We start from the raw sequence: 16775 nt of genomic DNA on the forward strand, positions 1-16775 counted from the left end.
TATTTCTTAAGACTTTTGTAACTATTCATTATGGATATTAAAATTACAATCATGCGGCATTGTGTGAGCTGTGGTTTAGAAAAAAAAAATCTCTACACATATGGTGATCAGGTGACCGACGCTATCCAAGTCTGGAGATGCTGAATGCTCTAGTCCTTGGTGTTTGAAATTTTGACAAGTATTGCATTCACTCCTGAATATCGAGAATACATTTTTTGCTCATGGAGAGTAAATTTAAAATGGGGTCTTTTGTAGCGGCACCCGTCCTGTTTGGAGTGATATAACAGATGCTGAATGTTCACATATCAAACAAAACGCCAGCCTTCTGTAGAAAAGAGGTGTCAAAAAGTTTCTTTGTACCTTTAACGCATGTGATTATGTCGTACAAAATGCAGAGTTTGTAAAAATTTCTTGAATATACAGGCAAAAAAAATGAATAATTCAAAACAAGCCCTAAGTTCTACATTCTATTGTCCCTTTATAACACAGGCAGAAGATAGCAGCGCACTCCCAATAGAGCTGAACTTGCACCAGTTACACCTCGGAAAATGCCAGATGGTCTATGGTCTACTTTTGAGAGCTGTCACATATGTAAAGATTTGAAAAAAAGCAAGACAGCTGAATGAGAACAGTGCATCATTAAAGCGGGAGAGAGGGTCCCCAGGCGTCGCCTGTGTTTTAAGAAGCCTTGTGTCACCCCCGTATTAGCATGCTGGTTGAGAGCTCTCCATGAGTTTCTACACAATAAGAAGAAATCTATTTTAAGCTAAATAGTTGTGGTTTAATCAGGTTGGCAGTTTCATTCTTCACTGGAAAATAAAATCATGTTTCCTGTTTAGTTTTAATTGCAACTTGACCATAAGATTAAAATCACACCCTTGAAAAAAAGATCAATGAAGCTATACTTTTCCTATCCGTTGAGATGACTAAGATAAAGCGTATTCAGTTTTGATTTGATGGGCTGCACGCATGCGGCAGAATCATTCAACTAAAAAAAAAATGTTTTACTATTTGCAAAAAATAAAACCTGAAGTGAAAAGGTAATATTTGGTTACTTAACTATAATTCCAAAACTCAGAAAAATAATTAGGTGACAGTGAAACAAAAAAATAAAAGTGCCATCATTTATCTGCCCCCAGAAATAGATATGGTTTGAAGATTGAAGCGTAGATAAATTGTTAAGTATGCATTAAACTAACGCTTCAGCTCTAACCCGTAATTTGCAGTCTGTTCTGTTAGTAGAAAGAAAAAAAAGGTCAAATTTATCATTGTTTGAATTTGGAGGCAGGACACAACCATCTTTTACCACTTGCAATTTTTTTTTTATTTATTGAGACTGTTTAACTATTGCATAGTAATTCTCAGGTTATCTCAGACTAGAGTATGAGAAGATATTTTTGACTGATTGGTGAAGATTGGCCCAGCATTGGTCAGTGACATTTCAACTTCACCAAGCTCTGAGATTGCTTGAATTTTTCGTTTTAGAGAAGAAGTAGCTCAAACGTTCCATTTCTTTGGAGAGATTTCTAGAAAGTGCTCTGGGAAAAGCAGTAAATTAGGCTGAGCTTTCTTCTTTGGTATCTTTCGAAGTGCATATGTCTACCCAGCTGAGGGCTCAATGGCAGTCATTAGGATGTCATTCTGGATGCTCCAGGAAGCAGTCGCATAGGATTTTCTAAATCAAGTGATTGCACATTCCTAAGAAACGGATCTCCTGTTGAAGATGCTGGGCTGTAATAGTGGTCCTGAGGTCACATGGAGCTTTTCCGTAGTGCCGATCAACACAAATTGTCATTGCTCACCCAGTTGTTCAATGATGCAGTGTCCAGGGAATTAAATTCATTAGCCTCTTGAGCACCAAGCCATTAAAATAGTCCCTCTTTCCACTTTAGTAAACTAAAGAGTTTCTTTTCATACATAGACATGTGAATGATCTGGATTTTTTTGTATGTCATAGACATGTTATATGTGTGCATACGTCTACACACCTGGAAGTCTTCTGTTCCACTGGTTGTGTGTTTGTGTATGGCCAAATGCCACAGTGCAAGAGCTGCTGGAATTTGGTAACACAATTTCACATCTAATTAAAGTTCCATCAACCCTTACTTTTCTGCCCTAAAATGTCGTTGGTAATATTTATTTCTCTTCCTTATTTTGGGATCAGCTTCTTAAGTACTAATAAAAAATAAATCCCAAAAGAAATGTTAGTGGGAACTACACTAACTAAAATAGGACAGAATTACCATACTAGTAGAATGAACATCCTTATGCCCTCTCCTCGGACATCTCCATGCTCTTCAATAGTGTTTTGTCATTTTCTTGATCCCTGGAACTACATCTATCCATTCTTACTGCTCTCACACAGTGGATCATTACTCGTGTTTTTAAGGAGTGGGTTTGGAATTTCGTTTTTCTCCCTGTGATGAGAAGCTAATTCTTCTCTGGTTCGCTTGTGAATTGCCTACTATTAGCATTGCACACTGGAATACTATTTATTTTGTACAGTTTACCTTAAATACATTTTTCTTGGTTTTTAACTTTTCATTCATTCCTAAGAGTGCATGATGCCACAAGCTTGTGTTCTCCTTTCTAGAGCTCTGATGTTTGTTCTTTTTCTAATTCATTTCTTTTGTTGGGACGTCTGGTGTAGTGTTGAAGGAGAGGAATGGAGGTGGTCTCCTTTGCTTGGTCCAGTCTCAAACACGAGTTCTTCTGAAGGGCTTACATGTGCGTTTGGCAGCTGCACCATATCGGATTGAATTAGTTTTTTTTTTTCTTTAAAATGGAGCTAAGGGAATAAACACAGAAAAGATTTTCACCCAGAATTTAGAATTGCCTGGAAAAAAAACTAAGTTTGACTATTGTCCAAATTTGAATGTCTGAATTCGTCGTTCCTTTCATTTCAATGGAATTGCGAGTTTAGTATTGAGACCATGCTGGTGTATGTGTGGTTAGGAGACCAACAGGCAAGAGCAGCCTTCCCTGAGCCAGTGTTCAATTACCTGTTTTTTAAAACAGAGCTTTAAAAAAAAAATCCTATAAAATTATATCTTTGTATAGTGATATTTGTTGAACATACTTTTACTTTCTAGACCTTCCTTCCTTGTTCTTTTCTTCTTCTCCCTTCTTCCTCCCTCCCATCCTCTTCCTTTCATTCTTTTCTTCCTTCTTTGTAGAATATTTCTCTTCTTCCTGATTCACCTTTTCTTTCTTCCTCTTTTCTATAACCCTCCTATCTCTTCTGTTTTATTATCATTGGTTAGACCTCCAGTCTATTTTTGAATTTGTATTTTTGAATATATCTTTTCATTATTATAAAATAATAGCTTCTTAACTTAACTTCTTGCTTAACCAGATGAACTTTGTGTTTTTTTTTTTCTCAGCCCAACCTCAGCGCCTGCCTCGATTGCAGACAACAACACAGGAGTCCAGCAAGGAGGAAACAGGCAAGATAAAGAATGGGGGCCCCACGAGTCTGAGCAATGGAAATGGAATTCATCACGGAGCCAAACATGCACCCACAGATAATCACAAAAATTCAGCTCCTGTTTCTCAGAAAATGCATAGGAAAATCCAGTCCAGCTTGTCTGTAAACAATGATAGCAGTAAGAAGAGCAAAGTCAACGCTCTCTTTTCCCAAAAGTCTGCCTCCTCCCCGGAAGGTAAGTGGGGATACATTAGATGTGCATTTTTCTTTCTTTCTTTCTTTTTTTTAAATCTCATGTAAAATTATTCAGAAGCAGTAAATTGATCTGGAAAACATGAGTAACATTTTTGCCCTTCCATCAGACAAACATAAATTTTGGTAAAATCCACTTAACTTTTTCCAATAAAAGTCCAGGATAAAAAAGGAAGACCCGGCAGCCAGCCTTCTGCTTTTAGATTACCATCCTAGAGTGACTAGTCATTACTTTAAATATAGCAGGTGCACTTTTTTTTTAAAATGCCACAGTTAAAAATACGAATATACCATTTTGGGGCATATCAGAGTGCCGGTATTCTTTCCCTCCGTGGTACAGTGTGTGATGCTGTGCAGTGGAGATAAGATTACCTGCTTGCATTTTTGTCTTGCAAATTCATTCTTAATATGCAGAGCTGAAATAGGAAAAAGATCGCGTAATTTCCCCGGTCCTGCTGGAAAACGGACCAGGCGAGGAGTGTCTGTGTGCTGTCTTCCAACTCCCTTGCTGCCAGCACATAGCACACGCCCACTCTAGCCCCGCCCAGATTTTTTGCTCTTCTCTCATACACTTGCCAATGCTCTCCGACCTCTGGGCTACTGGTTATGATTTTTTTTTATAGTGCTATCTCACTGGGCCTTAGCTGAGTTAAAGTCAGGTAAACTATGGACCAGGGTGGTTTTTCTGTATTACAAACTCACTTGATGACAACCTGCATAGTCTCCCCATATGGTCCGTTGTGTCATATTAGAGGAAGCAAACACCCAATCTGTGTAGTCAAACTTTCAAATTACTCCCATGTGCATGGCTTTCTGCTCTTCCTCCTTTTCCCATCTGCAATCATCTATCTGAAATCCAGAATCTACTGTCTATATTTGGTACTAATAAGATATGTTTGTATATCCTTTTCTTTACCTTTCTGTTTTAATTGACCTGAAATCTTAAAGAGGATTCTGTGGAAGGTCTCCATAAAGCTAGCATGCGTACTCACAGTGATAAATTGAGCTGTAAATAGGGAATTGTATTGAGAGTTCCCAGTAATGAGTAGGAAAAAGGATATTACATTTTGGCTACAGGTGTCTTCAACTCAACTGAGGCAAAGTGTTAGGTTGATCAAATGATATGATAATAAATGGTCTGCATAGTTCCAGGTCAGTGACACTACTTTCCAAACTAATTAGATTGAAAGGGACATGATTGACATTTGAAAATGAGTTTGACATGTAAGCTGCGTGGTCATCTCTGAAGTGTAGGGAGGCTGTTAACTAAACTGGCTCTCCGAGGAGTTGGGAAGGCAATGCAATTTTCTTTAGAGGATCTTCCCTTCGAGGTGATTGGCTGAAATAATTGAATGCAGTTGAAATCTACTTGTTTTATACATATGAATTTACTTGTTATGTTCTTCGGCTCTTGTTTTCCATTTTACTTATTTTAATATTAAAAAGTGATACCACTGGCATATAAGTCTAACTTGAAATAGCTTATATGGCTTTTCAGTAGTTCTTGCTTTTAATTGTGTTTGGATTTATTTGGAATGCAAGAATGCAGCTTTGGTAGTGACATGGAGGAGAAAAGGAAGCAGGCTGTGAATGAAACACATTCCTCCTCTCTGTCTTTTTCTCCTCTATTTCTTTGTTTTGTCCTCATCTTCTTCTCTGCCCTCCAATCTCCTTTTAGGATTGACCACAAATATTTGGATGCAAGAGTCCCTTATAGGCTACAATCATCACAAATAGCATTTAAGATCAAGTTCTGGAGGGAGGAAGAGTATGAAACACAAAGAAAAGCATCCAAACAGATTGCCGAGTTATGGCCTAGTCTTCACTTTTAGCTTCTAGAATTTTTTTTTACATACTTTGTGATTTTTATTTTGAATCTAGACCAAAATTTCACTGTTCTACTTCATATATTCTCAAAGTTAACTATCTCCATGAATTTGGCTCTTGTTTAAGGTTGTGTCTTTAACATTTGCCTCAGGATTACAGAGAGCACCTCCTCATTTGACCTCTAAGAACTTTAAACAGGCAAATAGCATACAGGTGTCAAGCCAAGAACACAGAGCATCTGTTTTGGATGTTGAATTTTACCTTGACCCCATTGACTGCGGTGGCTTCTCTGAGATCCTCAATACCGGTTTCCTCATTTATGTTTTGATAATTGCATGCAATTCATAGGACACTAGTGTGGCTGAACAGAGTAGCAGCCCCCATGAACAAAGCAGGTAGGCAGTTTCTGGTACAGAGGGAGCACTCATTGTGCAGATGAGACAATACAGCTTAAAAGAGGCTGCTGGAGTCTCTTCTGTTGGCAGTCAGCCCTGTCTCGGCGCTCTACACGCTTAGCCATGTTAAGTCCAGTCCTCACCTTAGGACACACAATGCCTCCCAACTCTAAAACTGTTTCCCATTATTGGTCAGCAGAGGCCCTTCATCGTCATAATGAAACACTGTGAATTAACTGTGTATTACTTTTGTCATTTGAGCCAGAAATATGTCTCTCAAGTTGTCAGTGTTATTTGTATTCAATATTCAGCATAAAAACCACAACCAAAAAGGGAGTACAATGTCCAAGAGGGTAGCTGTTTTTGAAGTTTTCATGTAATATTATATTGTACTTTTTTGTTAGTTTGTTGCATGTAGAATACATGATGAAGGCTTAAGAAAATATGAAACAGAAACAAAATAATGAAGGCAAGCATCACAAGTCTGACGTTATCTGGATCCACAGAGTCAATTTTAGACAAGCCAGGGTTACATGGTAGTAAAACCCTGTCTGCCAGAATCAAAAAAGCAAAATCCACAAAGAAAGAAACAGAAGCAGTTTTCTAAGTCTATCCATTAAAATGTCCCATTACAATTGCTTTACAAAAACAAATTCCATCCATGTTTATTCGCATAAAACAAAAAGCCACTGCAAGAGCCCCTCCCTGTTCCAGCATGTAACATAGATCTCTGCAGCCAGGGGCCATTCCAGCAGCAGAAAATCATCTCACTGTGGCCCTGGCCTCTCGGAATGCCACAGCTTTCTCCACATGAAATGTGGAGAGGAGAGGACTGTCTTGAGTGTGAGGAAGCTGGGCTGTAAAAAGGAAATTAAAATCTTGAAGACAAATCTGCTTTGAAAATGATCTAATCAGGGGGCCAGAGATGAGGTTTAGAAGTTAAGTGCTGTTCCAGAGGACCTGGGTTCAGTTTACAGCATCCGCATATTGGCTTACAACTGTCTAGAGCTCCCGTTCCAGAGAATTCAGTGCCCTCTTCTGACCTCTCTGGACTCCTGACATAATTCAAGGCCATTTTTTTCTTCTCAGAGTAAGATACTACCTCAAAGAATCAAGCTAACTCCGGGCAGTGGTGGCACACATCTTTAATCCCAGCCCATGGGAGGCAGATGCAAGCAGATCTCTGTGAGTTTGAGGTCAGCCTGGTCTACAAGAGCTAGTTCCAGGACAGGCTCCAAAGCTACACAGAGAAACCCTATCTCAAAAAACTAAGTGGAAAAAAATAAGAATCACGCTAACTAATGAAATAATTCATTAATCTGAGCTAAGGGTAATTTACAACATCCCTTCTGTGTGGATGGCAATCCAGCTGTGGTGGAGGCATGGACTTTTATCTCAGTGTGCATTTCCTTGCTTAAATCCCTTCCTCTGGAGATTTCAGGAGCAGCTTTTACACTTGTGTTCTATGTTGGCTTTTTCCCCCTAAGCGACTGGATTCCTAAAAATTTGGGGTATTTCTCTGTCGTATTTTCAATGGTACCCTGTAGTCTTACAGTTTCCCAAGTATTCATACATGATGTGTTGGTTTATTTCAAACCACAGTGTCTCGCTCTTCCTTGAAACTAACATAGTTCTCATTTTCTTCTAAAATGTTCGTTTTGCAGCCAGGGGAAAATACTTATGTGGGAAGATAGCACATTTTACTTAAAGGTTATTAAATTAGTAGATTTCTTCCTGTTTTGTATAATTAAATATTTTCATACATACTTAAATTTTCTGATTGCATCACCCAGGTGGAGAGTTTTAAGACAAAATGTGTAAGATTCTTGACCTTTGAAATAATTATAGTGTAATTTAGTATCATCTAATATTCAAATTGCCAAGGGTTTTCATTAGTCTTGAAGACACTCTTCTTATCATAGGGATGGTAAATGCTAATATGTTTTAGGTGTACTCTTTATAGCTATATTTTTTGTAAAAAAAATGGTTTCAACAACAATATTGTTAAAGAGGTTTTTTTTTCTTTTCTTTTCACTCATGTTTAATGTACTCCACACTTGATCCTTTAGAGTCAGTGTTTGTAAGAGGTGCACCTTGAATTTCAGCATCTCATTGAGTATCTCTGCTTGGAAAGACAGTGTAAAGCAGTAACTGGGGGATCTCCCTGTTAATCATATAGAGGTTGCATGGCCTTGAGGTTTAGAATACAGATTATCAGTTCACCCCTTACCACGATGCGTCTGGGGGTGAGTTTTCAGCCTGTTCATGTTGTGGTATCTTACCTAGAAAACGGGGATGTTATACATCCCTACGTCATAGGATTGCTCTCAGTTCCTAGTGAACTTTGCCTGCTTGGCAATAATCATTTCTAAGACGCATGGGGGTGGGCAGCAGGAAGATATGCTTCCTGGCTAAGGTGCTGGGTGGGCCCTGGAAAGAAAAGGTAGAGTCGATTTAGAGAGTTGAAGGTAGACTGTCCTAGTTTCTCTTTCTGTTGATGTGATAAAATACCCTGACAAAAAAAGCAACTTACGGGGAGGAATTTATTTTAGCTCACAGTTTCTATTAGAGTTCGTCATAGTAAGAAAGTCAAGGCAAGTGGAACCTTAAAAAATAGTCACATGACATCAACAGTCAGTGACAAAGAGAAATGAATGTGCACATGCATGCACGCATGCTTACTTGAACGGCCACTTCTCTACAACTATATGATCTGCAACTGTATGAGAACTCAGACTCAGGGAACGTCATTGCCCATTTGGGTTGGTTTTCCCACATCTACTAAGCTAAAAAGAGTGTCTCCAACAAATACCCCGACAATCTGATCTGAACATTTCCTCATTAAGACTCTCTTCTCAGTTGATTTTATACTGTATGAAGCTAAGAATTAAAGCCAGCCATCAAATAGAAACATCCAAGGGTACAGAAAATTTTATCAATGTTTTCTATGTTCATGTTGCATAAATAATTTAACCTTGCGAATAAGCTGATGTAGCAAAGATCATCAGTGGTGAAGTGAACAGGAAAGGGTCACTGCCCAGGCTGCCAAGATGTCTGATTTGAAGATGTATCCCCACTCTCTGTGATTTGCTGAAGGACATCATTGCGTAGACTCTGTTCTTTCGGGCTGTGTTTTATTCTATCATTTGGAACTCCCTTGGTTGCTCTTGCGTAGGTCTGGACACCTTCGTACCTGCAGTATGTGCAGTGGTCTTCACTGTGATTCTCTTACAGCCTCCTGTGCTCTAGTGATGACCTGCCGCTGTAAGTCAAATAATGAGTGGTTTGAGACTTGTCACCTTTCAGAAGCTAACAGGCTCCAGTGGAGGTATCTGGACATGTGGGTGGATTGAAGCCCAGTCTCTATGGTTTTGGCTTCTGCCCATTTTTACACTCTTCTTGGAGATGCTGACTCTATGATCTTATTTTTGCTCCTTCTTAGACTCCCCCTAATCCTTTTTTTTTTTTTTTCGTGCATTTCTCTGGGCATTTATATTGTGACAGCTTTTCACAATATACTAGAGGGTTGAGCATCCTCTTGCCAACAGCAAGTTTCCAGAAAATTCCTGCCAACCTCATCAGTTATTATTATTATTATTATTATTATTACTATTATTATTATTTTAGTTTAGTCCATATAATTTTGCACAACTTACACATTCCAAGATTTAAAACCTGGAATAAAGTGTCAAAATTGAGATTAAGTTCCTCACTCTGAGTTTTATAACACTTTTAAAACCACCACTATTTTTCTCCCATACAAAAGGCATCGCCTACCATTGTAGGTGTAGCAGACCAGTGTCTCAGTGGGGATAGATAATAATGGGGTTTTATGATGTCTACACAGTGCTACAGTCAGAGCGTCCAGAGACAGATTTTCTGTGGCTTGGAAAAGATATGTCCTGGCATTCCTCAATTTGCCTGGATGATGTTTTGCTTGGTTGTGTTCTGTTTTCTGAGGCACGGTGTTTTCCAGTGCATGTCAGAATAACACTCAGGGTACATGGTTTAGATTGTGAGTTCTGGGGCAGTATTGACCAGGGCTTTGGAGACTAGAAGTTTAACCTGTTTCACTGCTCATTCAGTACACTAAGTAGAATAACAAATACTCTGTGTGTGTGCACGCGCGCACATGCGTATGCATGGGTAGTACAAGGCAAGCCATCGTTTTTTTTTTAAATTTACTTGAAATATTTAAATGTTTAAGAAATTATAAAAATTATTGAGAACTTTACAAGAAGTATTTCTGTAAAGGCCAAAATAGGAAAAATAGAAATGATTTTACAAAGTTCTGAAACTCTAAAGTATACCACACACACACACACACACACGCCAACATAAAGATATTGAAAAAAAGCCTCAATTCTCAGAGTCCCTCCACCCACCCTTTGTTATAAGAATCCACATCTTTGCAGGCTCTCTGGAATGATGGTAAAAGCTGCCAGCTGTGTGTAAACGCCATCATCGGAATTTCTGGCTTTTGGTTTTGTACTCAGTTTGTCTAAGGCAACTGATCTAACATTTAAATGAGCGCAGCATCCACTCAGGACATGGGTGGGGAGGAAATCAAACAATGAAGATACAGATAGATCAGCCAGGAAGCTTTAGGGGTGGGGTGCTTGGGAGCAGAGAGCATTCAGAGCCAAGCGAAATGGAAAAAGCTGAGGAAACCTATGGCCCTATTTGCACGCTGTGCTTTTTAGTATAATCTTTAATACAGTGTTAGGAACTGTAGGGTGTTTGTGTGTGTGTGTTTTAATTTTTGCTTTGAGACCAATATGTTTGCTATAGGCACAGTAGGCAAGTGTAGAGGAAGATCTGCTCTCAAACCCAAGTCATGCCGTGTCTAGACAAAAGAAGCCCTGCAGGTCATCACACGGGTTCCAGATATATGGAGAAGTCTTGGTGCATGAATAATTCTAAGTTGAAAATGATTGGAGGTCACTTGCTCATTCTAAGCTGCGCTGCCATTACTCTCCCAGTTCCAGTCATTGAGGAAATGACTAGAAATTACAAAATCAAGAGGAATAGCTGAATGTAGTTGGCAGCTGATTGTGACTAGTCTTATATCTGGTCAGTCTGAAATAATTCAAGTGGAAAGTTCCAAAGCACATTTGGAAACACATTCATGAGACTTTGGGAGAAAGTTTAGAACTAAGCATGCTTATCGATATTGGTTCTCACGGGGCAGGTATTTGAACCTGTGCTCAGTTGGTTCTCTAAGTAGAGATTTCTAAGAATGTCTCAGGTCCCTGGAGACTGGCCAGTTTTCTGCCATAGAAGTGTAAGTGTGGAGCCATTGGAGACAAACACACAGCAATGTCGTACTTTTCTCCAGAAACAAAATCAGATGGAAAGTAAGACTGTGTTGTAATAGGAGCAGAGGGGCTGCGTCCCCGGCACCCGGCCGCCCGCACGGCTAGCTTTACCTGAAATAATTACACGGAAGCTGTATTCTTTTAAACACTACCTGGCCCATTAGTTCCAGCCTCTTATTGGCTAGCTCTTACGTATTGGTCTAACCCATTTCTAATATTCTGTGTAGCACCATGAGCTGGCTTACCAGGAAAGATCTTAACCTGCATCTGTCTGGAGTGGGAGAATCATGGCGACTCCCTGACTCAGCTTCTTTCTCCCAGCATTCTGTTCTGTTTACTCCACCCACCTAAGGGTTGGCCTATCAAATGGGCCTAGGCAGTTTCTTTATTAATTAACCAATGAAAGCAACAGATTAGAAAGAAATCACTCCCACATCAAGACTGAGTAATGACATACTGACAGGGTACAGTGGAAGGATTCAGAGTCAGAGAGAATTGAACGACCACTTGGGTGGAGGAAATAAGAAACCAAGAAGATGAAAAAACTAGATAGCCTATTGTCAGGAATACAAGGAAAAAAGGATCTGAGATCATGAAGAGGACCATACACAGTTGTACCAAGTTTTGTTGGCAAATAAAGATTAGCTCTGAAATAATCCTATTGGATATAGTAACTTGGATATTATTTAATGCTGTTCTAAGAACCATTTTCATGTAGTAGCCAGAATGATTCGGATCAATGGTATGAGGAAACACGTCAGTAGATCCCTTGTTAAGAAAAAAAAAAAAAACACCAGAAATAGAAAGAAATTAAAAAAAAAACATAGACTAGAATGAAGTACAGAACCAGAAAACTACTTTTCTCAGGTTTATATTGTTTTGTTTAAAAATGGGAAAGATTTGAGTATGTTTACATTTGGATGGAAAAGAAAAAGGCTGAAGATTCAAGAAGGTAGTTAGCATATATTTTTCACAACACATAGTTTCCTTGGCGTTTGGGTCTTGAGTTCATCACACTAGACCAAATGAATACACAAACATTATCAAAGCAAGAGAATTGAGCAACCAGAGAAGCATTTAATGAGTCACTGACCTCTGTATGTGATGTAAACATACTTGGTTGATCTTAGAAGACTTCTGAGTAACTTCTTTGGAATGACATGGTGGGAAGGTTTGCTGACTAAAACGCCCCTCTTCTCAAGGCCCCATTACTGTTCTATTGTAAGGGTACCAATCCCATTTGAATGGAAGGCATTGAAAGAGTCATCATCGTGAGTCTCACATTTCTGACTTTTGTGTCTTGGTCCACAGCTTAATGGGACTTGATAGCTGCTTGGAACTGATGTTCACAAGGCCCTGAGTTGAATTGAATCACAAGTTTTACACAAAGGATAGTTAACAATAAAGCAAGACTTGAAGTGCTAAACAAATGGTTGCAGCTTTCGAGCGCGTGCATAGGAAAGATGAGTCAGGAAACCACTGTGTCATTCAGACAAATAGAACACAATATGTTGATTGTAATATATATTTAAGAATGTTGTAAAGTGCTCTTCCTGGGGAGATGTGAACAAATATTACTCACCCCAGGGAAGAAATAATGACAACCTGAAGTGTGCGTCCCACCAGAGTTCCCCTTAGTGAGTGAACCGGTAAGTTTGGTTGAGGTAACTTATAGGTATATGTGTGAAGGGTTACTTATAGGAGCACACATACTCCAAAAGCAGCTGCAGCAACAAAGCGCATCCTAGCATGAGTGACAGCTCAGAAAAGATGGAAGGCTAGAGCATATTCCACAACACATAAACAGCTCAAAAGGCTAAAGTGTCTTTTCCAGGCAACTTCGTTTGGTCTTTGCTTTTCCAGCTACTTCCAGGCAGCTCAGCTCGTCTGAGAGTGTTTCTCAGCCATCCCCCTCATCAACTACAATGACTCAGCCATTATATACACTACACCCTCATATCCCATAGAAAATATCTCAGACTGCAGGCTCCAGCTCCCCATCATACCAAACATTGAAAAGTAACAGTCATAGAAATTACAGCAGTCCACATCCAACAAAATCAAAGTTGCCCTTACCCTAAGAACCAAGTTTTTCCTATCTCCAGTATCACAACACCACTCTTCCTCTGACCAAAATGCTGGGAGTCATCCTTCATCCTCCCATTTCTTCTGCTGAAAGTGTGTTCTTCACCGAAGTGTATTCTACAATCAATTGTATATCCATAGCAACAGCATCTCATGGCCTCCAGCAATGCCACACCGATGCTCACCCATCACTCATCCTCTGAATCATGGCAATCATCCCTATTTATGTTTGAGAAGGAGGGCCCTAGTGAATCTGGTCCGTTTCAGAGACTTCCGTAAGCTATTGTATATTTCATGAGTTTTAGTATCTTTCTTGAAGTGTGGGTGTTTTAATTTTTGAGAAACTGTTATACAATGAAAGCAAAGGTGTGTTTTAGTATGATCTACTCTTCATTCAATTAGTATCATAGCATAGACTTGAAAAGATTGATATTTAAACTATAATTATGAATTGTGATTAATTGTGATTGTGTCTTACAGAGTAACTGATCATATTTGGTTTAATGAATTAATTTGAGAATCTGATAAAATTTATTCTTTTTCTTCTAAGATTTAAAGACAGGTAATAAAATCTTGTTAGCGCTTTTGGTATTCTTGCGGTAACTAAAGAGATTAGATCTAAGAAGATATCTTATTTAAAAATCAAATATTTCTAAGAACTGAACTGATCATGGGACTTAATGAACCATGGTGGCAGGTTTTAATTTTGAAACAGAATCCCTGCTGTAGTATTGAGGAAATTGTGCTGACATGATCTGATTTAGTGCTCTTAAAAATTACCTTATCTTATTGGCTGAGAGTAGGTTACAAAACAGCCAAATAAGTGCTCTTTGTAAGAGCCCTTGCCATGATTCAGAGGATGAGTGATGGATGAACATCGGTGTGGCGTTGCTGGAGGCCATGAGATGCTGTTGCTATGGATATACAATTGATTGTAGAATACACTTCGGTGAAGAACACACTTTCAGCAGAAGAAATGGGAGGATGAAGGATGACTCCCAGCATTTTGGTCAGAGGAAGAGTGGTGTTGTGATACTGGAGATAGAAAAAACTTGGTTCTTAGGGTAAGGGCAACTTTGATTTTGTTGGATGTGGACTGCTGTAATTTCTATGACTGTTACTTTTCAGTGTTTGGTATGATGGGGAGCTGGAGCCTGCAGTCTGAGATATTTTCTATGGGATATGAGGGTGTAGTGTATATAATGGCTGAGTCATTGTAGTTGATGAGGGGAACAGGAAATAAAGTCTAAGTGTTGGCTTTCCTTTGGACATTTTCTATATAATTCTAATATGGATTCAGAGTTAAGAACTGGGGCCAAGAAAGAAAGTGCAGAAATATCTTAAGGACAGAACCCTAAAACCAGTCGGTAGTGAAACCCTGTCTCAAAAATCCAAAGAGACAGAGAGAGAGAGAGAGAGAGAGAGAGAGAGAGAGAGAGAGAGAGAGAGAGAGAGAGAGAGAACAGAACCCTGAGCCACTATTTCATTGATTAGAGGATAGCAAACAAACAAAAAAAAAAAAAACTGGGGGAAGTACAGGTGAGTAGACATTCATAAAAATGAAAAAGAGAGCCATCTGGGAAATCAAATGAAGGAAGTGTTTTAAATTGGAATGAGTGTTTATATGTCACATGTTTCTAAAAGTTCAATAAGATGAATGAGATTTACTCATGGAGGTCTTTGGTGGGTGGGTATTTCTGTTCCTCTTCTTATAGCTATGGCAAAATACATGACAAAAGCAACTAAGGAAGAGTGGATTTTGGTTCACAGCTCAAGGGTAGGGTCAATAATGATGCATAATGGTGAGGCTGGGTGAGTGAGAGGGGAGGTAATTCATAGCAGGGTTCTGTGTTGTCAGTGTGTGTGCGCGCATAAAATCAGATTTTAGATGGTTACAATAAAATGACCATTTTTTGAGAACAGAAGTTATGATGACAGGAATCTGTGGTAGTGGGCACAATATATCTTCAGTCTGCAGGTGAAGAGATTCATGCTGGTTGGTGTTCAGCTAGGTTTCTACTTGTATTCAGCCCACTATCTCCATTGCTGTGAGTCTCTTCCTTCAAACCTCTCTTGAAACATCCTTTTAGGCACAATCAGTAGTGTGTTTTCTCAATGATTGTAGATGCACTCTGGTTTGCCTTTTGTACTCCAATTGTAGATATCATGAATGCTTCTTATAATAATTACTCTGGGATTACAGAAGCTATCTGACCGCTATTAGATCTTCCTAGTATACTTGCAAAGAAACACATTTACTAAACCTTAACTTTTAATAGTATATGTGATTTGACATCATTGATTATCTCTTAAATTCTGTGTGCTTATTTCACATATTTAAGTTTTTAGCCATGGCACATAAAAAAAATAAAGAAGAAACAGTATAGAGACACTTATTCTTAACCCCTTAATGTCCTAATCATTCCATGCAATAAAAATAATTTGTTTTATAACGTTTTATTTCAAATTTATATAAACTTATTTTTTTACACTGCAGGAAAAGACTTTTCAAATAGCTTTTGCAGAGATTCCCAGTAAATTGAAATGATACTAAGTGGCATATGCAGATGGTCACCTTAGAAAAATCTACAGTAGTCAGGCAGTGGTGGCACACACCTTTAGTCCCAGAGCTCAAGAAGTAGAGGCAGATGAATCTCCAAAACCAGCCTGGTCAACAAAGCAAGTTCCAGGACAGCCAGGGCTCTACCAGAAAGAAACCCTGTCTAAAAATCAAAAATCAAAAACAAACAAACAAAAAAACCTATAGTACATAGTAAATTTCTAAGTCTTATTTTAATGCTTATATTTCCAAGCCCTATTTTTAATAACATATTCTCAGCAATGACAGGTTATAGCAGAAGGGAGAAATCGAGTATGTGACTTTTATATGATATGTATTGAGCTATCATTATTGAAATCTCTATAGATAAGTACAAGAGAAAACAGAAGAAAAACTTTGAGTCAACCACAATCTGATGACGCATTTATTTCAGGTCTGTTAGGCCAATCTTCACATGTGATTTCCAACTCATGAGTAGTGAGTGTGGCCTCAGGCCCCTGCAGAGCATGGGAACGTTGGTATTGGTGTCCCTTCCTCTTGTAGAGTTCGTTGAAGGGACACTGAGAAGGTGATCAGCTGCAGCCAATCAGGCGGATGTGGGAGGCCATCAGAGGAGCGGGGCAGAATAATCAGAAAACAGCTTGCTTGAGGAAGTTAACCCTGCTCCCGAGTTGGAAGGAGAAGGAAAACAGACAAGCAAATCGTAGTTGTTGCTTAGAAAACTGAGACATCAAGAGTTCGGGGAAATGTGAAGATAATTGAAAGAAAAGGGTACACTGGATTAATGCAGTTTTCCAGAGACTTATTAAGCCTGCCTATGTTTCTCCTGTGGCTTCTCTGGGGACATCAGTCTAGAGCAAGTGGACCTCGTGGGGAATAATATCCCCATAGCACGGCATCATTTAAACTTG

General features: G+C 39.0%; 1 protein-coding gene across 3 annotated transcripts in view; it reads left to right on the plus strand.

The window, feature by feature from the left end:
- The window catches only part of Mdfic (MyoD family inhibitor domain containing), an 84120-nt gene that overhangs the window by 49689 nt on the left and 17656 nt on the right, over nucleotides 1-16775 (plus strand). For all 3 annotated transcript variants that reach the window (XM_075953603.1, XM_075953601.1, XM_075953602.1), the window contains one exon: nucleotides 3384-3662. In XM_075953603.1, coding sequence (XP_075809718.1) covers nucleotides 3384-3662 — 279 coding nt within the window. The remainder of the gene's footprint in view (nucleotides 1-3383; nucleotides 3663-16775) is intronic.

The sequence above is a fragment of the Microtus pennsylvanicus genome, chromosome 19, assembly GCF_037038515.1.
Source record: "Microtus pennsylvanicus isolate mMicPen1 chromosome 19, mMicPen1.hap1, whole genome shotgun sequence".
NCBI classification, from domain to species: Eukaryota; Metazoa; Chordata; class Mammalia; order Rodentia; family Cricetidae; genus Microtus; species Microtus pennsylvanicus.